General features: G+C 44.9%; 1 protein-coding gene across 5 annotated transcripts in view; it reads right to left on the bottom strand.

The window, feature by feature from the left end:
- TLK2 (tousled like kinase 2) overlaps positions 1–9610 on the bottom strand; it is a 43972-nt gene extending 34362 nt beyond the window's left edge. For 2 of the 5 annotated variants that reach the window (XM_039380376.1, XM_039380375.1), the window contains exons 1-3: positions 9539–9586; positions 7650–7738; positions 5797–5862 (exon numbers count right to left, since the gene is read on the bottom strand). In XM_039380376.1, coding sequence (XP_039236310.1) covers positions 5797–5862; positions 7650–7730 — 147 coding nt within the window. In that variant the 5' untranslated portion in view covers positions 7731–7738; positions 9539–9586. Of the gene's footprint in view, positions 1–5796; positions 5863–7649; positions 7739–9538 lie in introns of all 5 variants that reach the window. The other 3 variants (XM_027747324.2, XM_039380374.1, XM_027747333.2) reach the window with 3 other exon arrangements.
- Between the last annotated feature and the right edge of the window lie 118 nt (positions 9611–9728).

A 9728-nucleotide genomic window follows, 5' to 3' on the forward strand; every position in this document is an offset into this window, starting at 1 on the left:
CCGGTTTTAAAAGGAAAAAGTGAATCATGCAAAGTCACCATGTTTTAGCCTGGCACAAAAGTATCCTCCTACAGATGCAACTTTAAAATAAAAAAAATCAAGACAAATTTGACAAAGATATAAAAACAAGATTCACAATTAATGATGGAATGTATTAACAGGAAGAATGACATGATAAAGCCAGCTCTCCATTAATAACTTGGGAGCATCTTTTCCCCAAGATTCATTCTATTTTAGCATTCTTAATTTTGCAGTAACCATTTCCCACCAATCAATCTTTCCTTGTGGCAAAGCCACTTCTTATTATATTTTTGAGCAGAAGACTCAATGGTGGGCTGAGGGAGAAGCCTTAACACCATAGAGAAATCCCTCAGTAGGTAATTTTTGAGGGGACCAGTTCTCCCTCTCCTATTTCTGACACAAACACCACCATCAAATTAAATCTGTGATATAACCTAGTTGTTACTAACCCCAATTTCCAAGCAGGCATGTGCAGAAAGTAGAAGTTCTGTTTACTTTCTGTGTTACACTGAGTGTTAAATACCAAACCTGTTTCTCCTAAAATGCTCAGTTCCTTCAGCACAAAAAAATAAGAAAACCAAACACCTGAATAGCTCAAGAAGCGAAACATTTATGATTCCCTTTTAAAAGTAAGTTACTTTAAGAAAAATTGCAGGTTTATGCTCTTTAAGCCACACCATTATCCCTTCAAGCCATCACACAAATAGCTCAGGACCAGAAAGATGTTTCATCTCTTCGGCAATAGTTGCTTTTTAAGCAAAGCAAGTTCCCCACCACCCAGTGTGACAGCTCACAAATGTTACAGGTACAGTTCTTGGTTATTCCAGGGATTTTACTCCTTGGCCAACAGGATTTAACAGAAGTGCCAACACTAACCTCAGCTACGTCCACGTGAAGGCCTCACTGTTAAAAAAAATTGTAATATCTCATAGGAAGTGGCAGCAGAAAATGAACCCTTACACCCATGAGAAAACTTGTTTATAACCTGCCCAAATGCTGCAGCATAACCTCCAAAATCCTTCCCAAACCCTGCAGCACCTCCTGTGCCAGCTGAGGGTTGGGAAGGGCAGAAGCATCTCTCCCAGGGAGCATTTTGTGGTTTCAGACGGGCAGGTCGGGGTTCTGACATGAGGAAGATGAAAGTGAAAGTTGTTTCCACCTTTGCTTCAATCCCTCTGCCTCTGTTTTTGCACGTGGACAGCAAGTGATAGGAGCAGCTGCTCCCAAAATGCCCCATTGGAGCTTTTCAGGAACACTGTGGTTGAAGGGGAAGGTCAGGGCTCACACAGGACAATGCACCATGTTCTGGGGTCACCTGGACAACAAACTGTTGAGGCTGTCTAGAGTCAGAAATGATGCTAAGATTTTTTTCCAGAAATACAAATTTATCCTCTCCGATACAAGAAATCCACTCAGTTTGCCCCTGAATGTAAAGTTCTGGGATGCAAGCAGCTGCAAAAATGCCTGATACAAAATCCACTAGGTTTTTCACACTTCCAGTACTACAACTACCTGTACTGACTCCTCTGTGTGGGAAATTTTCAGCTCTAGCAGCTGGAATCAAACCCACTTTTGGAATCAACAAAAGAGTAGTTCAGTCCTTGAACTAGATCAGATTCTTGAAGAGCAAAAAAACCCCTTTTTCCCTTTATTTTAAACCTTCCTGTAGAATCTAAAGTGACAATGTGGTAGAACTGAACTCAGTGCAGTAGTAGAAAGGGTGAGAAGGAACCAAGTATTTGGCTATGGAAGCACAACAGCTTGTCCTTGTCTACAGGTATCCAGCAACTTCACTGTCACATGGATCAATATTGTGAACAAATGCACAGTTAATTCTTTGTAGACATGTTTTGACCCATTTTCACTGCAAGAGCCTCCCTCTCCCTCCATTACCTTCCAGGGGACCTTCCACTTTCTTACTGGAAAGGATCAGACCTTTACAGGCAAGAGCTGAACCTGGCAAAGTTGTTTTGAGGCATTCTGGCAATGGAAACACAAATTGTTCACTAGAACGTGCTGTACTGGAAGCAATAAAGATGCAATACCCAGGATGTTTCAGGAACAGGGCCTAGTGCTCAGCTGCACCTCTTCTCACAAGAGAAAGGGAAAGCAAGTTTTCCTGATCATCCAGATACCTCATTTCACACCTAACCTCACATTATCAGCTCCTTATAGCAACAGGTTTAGACATGGATGTGAAACACTATACATCTGAGTATCTCCCCTCAACCAACAGTCAGTGAGTGTGTGTATAAAAACCCCTTCAAATTTATATTTTATCATTCCTGACTGTTTATATTTAACTCAGCAACTGACACTGGGTAAATGTTCAGTACTTAATTTAGCATACCATTTTTAAGTGGTCATGACACAAAAGGAATTAAAGGAATGAACCTGAATTTTGGAAAGAAAAAAAAAAAAAAACAAACAACAAAAAAACCCAACAAAGCCAAGTTAGCAAAGAACACTAACACCAGAATATTGCCAGGGAAATAGCAGTGGGGAATAATAAACATGGAATAGTTTACACAGGAAGGGCTTATGAATTTTGTTGCAGAAGTCATCTGGCTTTTCTAGCATAGACCACTTTGGGATAATACTGCACTTCTGTGCTATCACTCCCAGCCCACTCATCCCCTGCGCCCTGTCAAGGGAATCGCTGATGGGGCTCAGCAAAAATTCAAAATACGTGGGTCATCTGAACCAAGCTAATGGTTCCTGTAGTGTTTACCTAAATGACAAGCACAAGAACAGCACACACTTCCTCCTCCACAAGGAATTTCTCCCTGAGATAAGCTGGCAGGCTCTTTTCCCTTGTGATTCACCTATCAAGTGCTGCCTCAGCCCGTGACCTACCTATGCACAACAAAGCCTCCATGTTGAGAGCTGGATGCAACAGCAGCAGCAGCAGCTTTCGAGACTCCTACTCAAAAGCAAGAATTTACAATCTGGCCACTCACAGGTGCTGGTTAGTCATTTCTCCCTTTGCAAGAGCCCCTGGGAAGGCCACAAGTGAGGCACAATGGCCGAGGCTTCAATACAAACAGCTCACCCTGCTGAGAGCTCCCACCAGATCCGTCTGCAACACCAGCCTGGCTCCCCCCCCTCACCCATCTCCTGCCTCCCATGACCTGTGCATTTCCACAGCCTCTCCAAGCTCCCAGAAATGATCCATCACTCCACAACTCCACTTGGGTAGTCTCCATTTTGTGCTGTCCAGAAGGAATCTCTAGGAATTCCAGCTGCCTAGCCAGAGTGTGCAGTGCAAAATCCTCTGGCTGTTTAAATGGAGGAGACATGGAGAGATGCTCTGTTACCTCAAGCCAAGCTAACTTGAGCTCCTCTGAATTCTGTAGCAAATCAGGAGATTTCAAAGGGAAAAAGTCAATCCTTAGTTCCACTAAAAGTTAGTGCTGACTCCACACAGGTTCACACCAAAGCGAGATGGTTGAGTGGTTTTACAGTTACTCTGCTCCAGTGCTACTGTGTCAGACAGGTTTAATTAACATATTCTTATCTTATTTCAAGCATCACATAAGTATGAGAATTACAACCTGCTTCTTAATTGGACTTTTAGAAAAGCTCAGTATTATGGCCGATAATGAAATCCCTGAATCACTGAGGTCTTTTTGCCACGAGAAGTTAATCTACTCTCAGATGTTCACAGGTAACCCCCACTCTATCAAGATGGGTAAGCAGATTTGCAGCAGGATTTGCCTGGCTCCCATTCTGCCTCAAGAGTTCTCTCTGGTTGAGAATACAGTATTTTTTATTTTACTGGTGGCAAACTGGACAGAAGGGTCACACAACTCATCCTAACCCTCAGCTCGGGGGCAGAAATAGAACTGAGATCTGACAAACTATTTCTGGGCTCTAGGAGCCAGACAACACATTTGAAGTAAGTAATGTTGCACAGGGAAGCATCCAAACAATTTTCAAGTATCTGGCATAAAGTCCTGGCACATTCTGTGGCAGCTGATAAATGAAACTCTAAGTTTTAAAACTCTTATTAACAGGTTCTTCTGGTGGCATGTGACACCTGCTCAGGACCATCACTGGGCAGCACCACCTCCCTCCAAGGAAGACATGATTATCCTCAAACAGGAATTCTCAACTCAGTAACTCTGCTGCTAAAACTATTGCTAAGTAGATCACAGAACTGTAAGTTCCTGAAGAGACCAAGACTGAAAAAGTGACAGAGAAAGGGTAAAAACCCAACTAATGCAAGGAAATGCTGGTTTTTTATGAGCACTTCTCTTTTCGGATGCAGATGTTCTGCAGCATTACCTCAAAGAGGGAGGAAAGGGAGCACCAGCTACTAAGACCCAAACTTCTTCAATTCACAGTTAGCTGGATCTACAAGATCCCTGTTTCTCTCCCTACAGGTAACTTCAGCATTTTTAGTTTAACTATAATTAAGTGACACACACAATTTGGTCTGAAGGTCTTTTAAAGACCAGACCTGTAGAAGATGCATGTGCTGCTGTGAGGATCTGCCCTGGTCAAACCTGTGTGCAAATACACATTCACCCATCACAATTCCTTATTCCAGTTCTTATCCAGGAAAAGTCTGTGGAAATGACACAAACCCTTTGGGGTTTACCCCCTTGATATCCTAAAGGCAGCACCCAAATAGGGGAAAGGGAGGCAAAAGAGAAACAGAACAGATTTTATCTGAGAACAGACAAAATTAAACATTATCTAGAGAAACACCCCATGTTTTGTCTCCCGTACCTCCTGACCCAAGGAAGATGCCCCAGGTGACCAGTCAGGATAAGGCCTTAGGTTTTCCCAGTCAGTAAATATAAGCAGGAGCTAAATAAGCAGGAACAGTCGGTGTCAGATAGTCATGTGTTCATTCAGGGACTTGCTCTGCAAATTTGGGGAAGAATGGCACTTCACCATATGGCAAGAACAGACATCCAAAGCATCAGTGGCTTTTTGAAGCTATTTGGTGACCTGGATGAACCACAGGAGTATAACAGTTGCCTGGAAACATTCCTTGCTCATAAATTTGATTCCATGTATTAACTCCAAGCTTCTAGAGAAATATACTCTCCAGCTACTAAGTAAGAAAATTCATCACAGACTTGCAACAGAATTTTGAGGCATTTGGGACTAAAAATGACCTTGGTCATTGGGTTGTGCCTTCAGCTACCACAGGAGGTGACAGCACACAGCTGTTTCCAAAACAGTTTAGGATTTCTGTCCTCTACTACTGTTACTGGAAAGCTCTTCCAGAATCCCATGACTGATGGCTAGAAGCTTTTTTTTTTTTTCCTAGTTTCCAGCCTGAAAATTTATTCTAGATCAGCTTAGTCTCATCCACTTCTCCCAAGAGGTGGTTGTTCTTTAGCACAGAGGGACAGTGGAAGTGTTAAGATGTAAAGTAATGCTTTAGCAGGTCCAACAACATACCCTGGGTTTTTAAACATTCAAGAAAGCAAAGCAAACACACGGAGAGATACACCCAGTGGGAGGAAGGCAGGAAGCTCAGCACAAGTGCCTGCTGCCTTCACCCAATGGTGGAGCATCTGAGATGACATTTCTTCCTTTTATGCAACAAACAGCACCAGACACCTTCCATCCCAGGGGGATGGGCCAGTCCCACTAGATGGCACTCACTGGTTCTTTTCCTTCAAACATTTCATTGGAGCCAGCAAAAAAAAAATAAAAAAAAAATTAAAAAAATAAAAATAATAATAATAATAAAAAAATCTTAGTTGAATCCCACAGCTTTCCCAACATATTCCCTTTAAGACAGTGGTGACCTACCAAAGCCAGGGCGGAGCATGACGGACGGAGGCTTGGGGGGGTGGGGAGGGAATTTGAAGCACCAACCTGGGAGGGAATGTAGTAGCTGAAATTAATATTGCAACCAAGATTTGCTGCAACATAGCAGAGTCATGCTAACTCATATCAATGGTTGGCTGATCTAGTGCAAATTAGCAAGAATGCAAGTAAATAAATAAATAAATAAATAAATAAATAAATATTGTTTGCAATAAGTGTAATGCACTTTAACAGTTTACTGACTGGTACAAGGTAAAAACTGCACAACAACAGGTAAAAATAAAACTCAGCAACAGAACAGCTTTGCTCAAAGTAAGGCCTCTAAGATATGAGGCTTTTTTACTTGGATATGCTTTAGAAACAAAAATGAGTTCTCAGTATTCACCCCTACAGGAAAGGGCATGTACTTTCTGCTCCAAACATATTGGAAACATAATTAAGACTTGCTTTCCTGTATCTTTTAAAGGTTATTCCTTTAAAAGGAATAGTTCCTAACATTCTTTGCAAGTACTGAACATGTTGGCACTGCTTTAAAGCTTCAACAGTGTTTATGCTTTTAAGTTTTAGCTATTCCAGAAAGTTGTTTGGCTTTATCTATAGTGGTACAGCTAAAGATGCTAACATGACAAAATGGGGTAAAAAGGCAAGAAACAGGTGATAAAGTACATGAAAAGTTGTAATGTTGTATAAAACAAGTCTTTCAAGATCACAATACATTAAAGTACTATCAGGTTTTATGGCAGTAAAAGACTTCAGATTTAAAAAGTCTTAAGAATAAGGGGCAAAGATGAAAAAATCCTCACACTTTTACTTCAGTAACCAGAATTGTTACCTCTTAACAACTTCTAGTGTTAATCCTCCTTACTACACTGTCTTACAGCTGAGAATTTGGCTTCCTCACACTCCCTTCCCAAGACTTAACCTTGTCTGAAGAGCAGAGAAAAGCATGAACTCAAAACTCTTTCAAGTTCTGACTCACTTTGCATTTTTCTAAGAAAAGCAGCATCTACAACGTTTCTCCTCAACATAGTTCTAGGAGATTTCTGACAATTTTCTACCAATGATATGTTGCTTTACCCTCTACCTTGATGCTGTCCAAAACTTGGTATCTCCCTCAAAAATTACCTCCATGTCCCTGACCTACTTTAAGATGAGTTTTGCCACCATTTCATTGCTCAGAGAGACTGGCATTGACACTGCCAACACCTGGAGAACTTGGAGCTTAATGCCAGGACAATGTTGTTACTCAGGTGCCTTGCTCAGGGAAGGCAAATCCTGCTCAGGGAGAAGTTGTACACGAGGATAAAGATGGGATTTTACTGGCAGGTTGTGGATCAGACCCAGGAGAGCTGCCCTGCAAACACTTTGTGTGTTAACTGGGAAGGCCCTGCACCCCCAGAGAACTGAACAACTCAATGTATTCAGTCTGGTTACATGTTGTATCCAACACACTACACTGGAAACTGTATCTCACCAGAGGCCAAATCAGCTCTCAAAGGCATTCCTGCACAAAGGAAGAGCCACGTGAGATTCCCACTTCCACAAAGTTGCCGTGGAGTTTTTTTGGGTGCACAAAGTGCCTTAAGATGGAACAACTCCTAAGAACTTCATCAGAGCCCCAAATCTTCCGTGTAGCGAAACATCTGCTCGTAGAGATCCCATTTTCATTCCTCCTGAACACACTTCACGCAAATTAGTTGTCAAAACACGACTAAGCGACACAAAACTTCTTTTGCAAAGCAAAACTATCCGTGTAGAAACTAAAAACACCCAAACAAAGTGCAGGCAAGGGTGGATAAGAAGTCCCACCTGCTACCCCAGGTACTCCCACTCACCTTGGCAACCCCGACCCCGGTGAACCTGGCCTCCAGGAGCTCCTGCCTGCGTGGGTCCAGGCTGTGCAATTCTTCCATCATTTCTGCTGCTACGGGAGAACAACACTCAGATTATGCAATGCAAGGAAAAAGGAGAGACATTTAATATTCTGTGCCACTGATGAGACTTAAAAAGTGCCTGTTCTGCAGCACAACCACGTAGAGAGCATTTTCTTGAAAGAGAAATGCAAGATTACCACGTAATAACAACATGACTTTGCCACCATATTATTGTATTTAAACCATAACCCTGCTGGAGTTTCCTCTCTTCTGTTGTACCAGCCATTTCAAGATCTCTAAATCCAAGAAACCAATTATGTCACATTCTCCCACTGGATGCTTTATTGAAAGGAAAACATGGGACCAGAGTGTTATGACTAAAAGATTCAGAGCTCTTCATCCGTGCTGCATGACTAGGAGGAAAAAAAAAAGCAACATTCTTTACCCCATAATTTATTTTTGGCCAATCCTGGAAATACTCGATCTCCCCAAACTCCAGATTTCATTGACAACAGTTCTGGTTCTTCCAAGCACAGAAAGAGATTATAAGAAGAAAATAATGCTCATTTAAACCTTTTAATTTATAGGGTAAAGCATCAGATGCCTCTAAAATAACAGCTGCTTCTACATCTTGGATGTGCCTTGGCAATCCAACACTATGGATGCTTTATATGAAGGGTTAAAAACCCACCCAAGCAAAACTGTGTAAACAGGTTAAAAATCAGGAAATACACAATTCGAATCCTGAACTGCTAAAAAAATGGGACAAATTTCACTGTTCATTATAACTGTGAATCACATCTTCCCAACCGCACCAATCAAGTTCATTTCCAGAAATGTCTGTTCCAGTTTCATTTTCTGGACTAAGGTAGGGAAGGAAAAAAAAAGCAAAAGCAAAAAAAAAAAAAAAAAAAAAAAAAGGCAAAGCCCAGAAACAGAAGATAAAGATTTGCTGTATAAAGAGCATATGCGATGAGGAAAGTTCTTGAAGGGCAGCAAGTGCCCTCTAGAACAGGCAGTGCACAATTGTTCCTTTTATGAACTGTCCATTTTGTCCCCGCCGCTTCCTCCAAACGCTGCGGCTCCAAGTTACAGGGGCAAAGTGAATCCATCCGGGGGCATTCCCAGCTGCTCTCCCAAATCAGCCACAACCCTCAAAAACTGATGGGATACTAAACGTGCTTATCAGACCACCTTATTTCTGCTGAGAGCCCAACAAAGCTCTCTCAGCCCAGTTTTCAAAACAGGAAATCTGAGCAGCAGCGAGGAAAATGACAGACAAGCCACGAAAACGCCAAAGATGTTCAAACGCTCCCAGGGCTTCTCCCCCCACCGCGGGGCCACCATCCGTGGGGAACCGCATCCCCACGCCGGGATGCTGCCGTGGGGAAGGGGCTGACACAAGCTCCCCCAGCCCGGGGGGCTGCCCCGGGACCCCCGCGGGCAGGGCTGCTATTCCCTCCGGGTGGGGGGATTTCCAGCAGCCCTCTCCCACCCACTCGAGGCGCAGAGCCGAGCGAGCAGCCTTGCCCCGCTGCCAGCTGCTGCACCGCCTCGGCCTCCTCCTCCTCCTCCTCGCCCCCCAGCCCGGGGCTCCGCAGGCCGTGCCCACCCTGCTCGCCCCCGCGGGGCCGGGCCGGGCCGCGGGGCCTGCGCTGCTCCGAGCCCGGCGAGGGGCCCAGGCCGCGCCGCCGCCGCCCCGGGGCTCAGGCCGCGGCCCTGCCGCCCTGACCCGGCCCCCGCGGTTCTGCCTCTCCCCCACCCACCCGCACGCCCACCCACCCACCCGCCGGGATGGGGCGCAGGGGGGTCCCCCCGCGCCGGCCCCGCCGCCCCCCGCGGGGTCTCACCTGGCGCTGCCGCTCCCGCCGCCGCCGCCCGGCCCAGCGCTGCCGGGGCACCGCGCGGAGATCCCGCCGCCGCCGGGGGCACGAGCAGCAGCAGCAGCGGCGGCGGCGGCGGCGGCGGGAGGAGGAGGAGGAGGAGGAGGAAGGCGGGAGGGAGGGAACCTGCTGCGGCGGCGGCGGCGGCGGCACGGGC

Source organism: Pipra filicauda, unplaced genomic scaffold, assembly GCF_003945595.2.
Source record: "Pipra filicauda isolate LSUMZ 115617 unplaced genomic scaffold, ASM394559v2 scaffold193_size2426894_pilon, whole genome shotgun sequence".
In the NCBI taxonomy this organism is placed as follows: Eukaryota; Metazoa; Chordata; class Aves; order Passeriformes; family Pipridae; genus Pipra; species Pipra filicauda.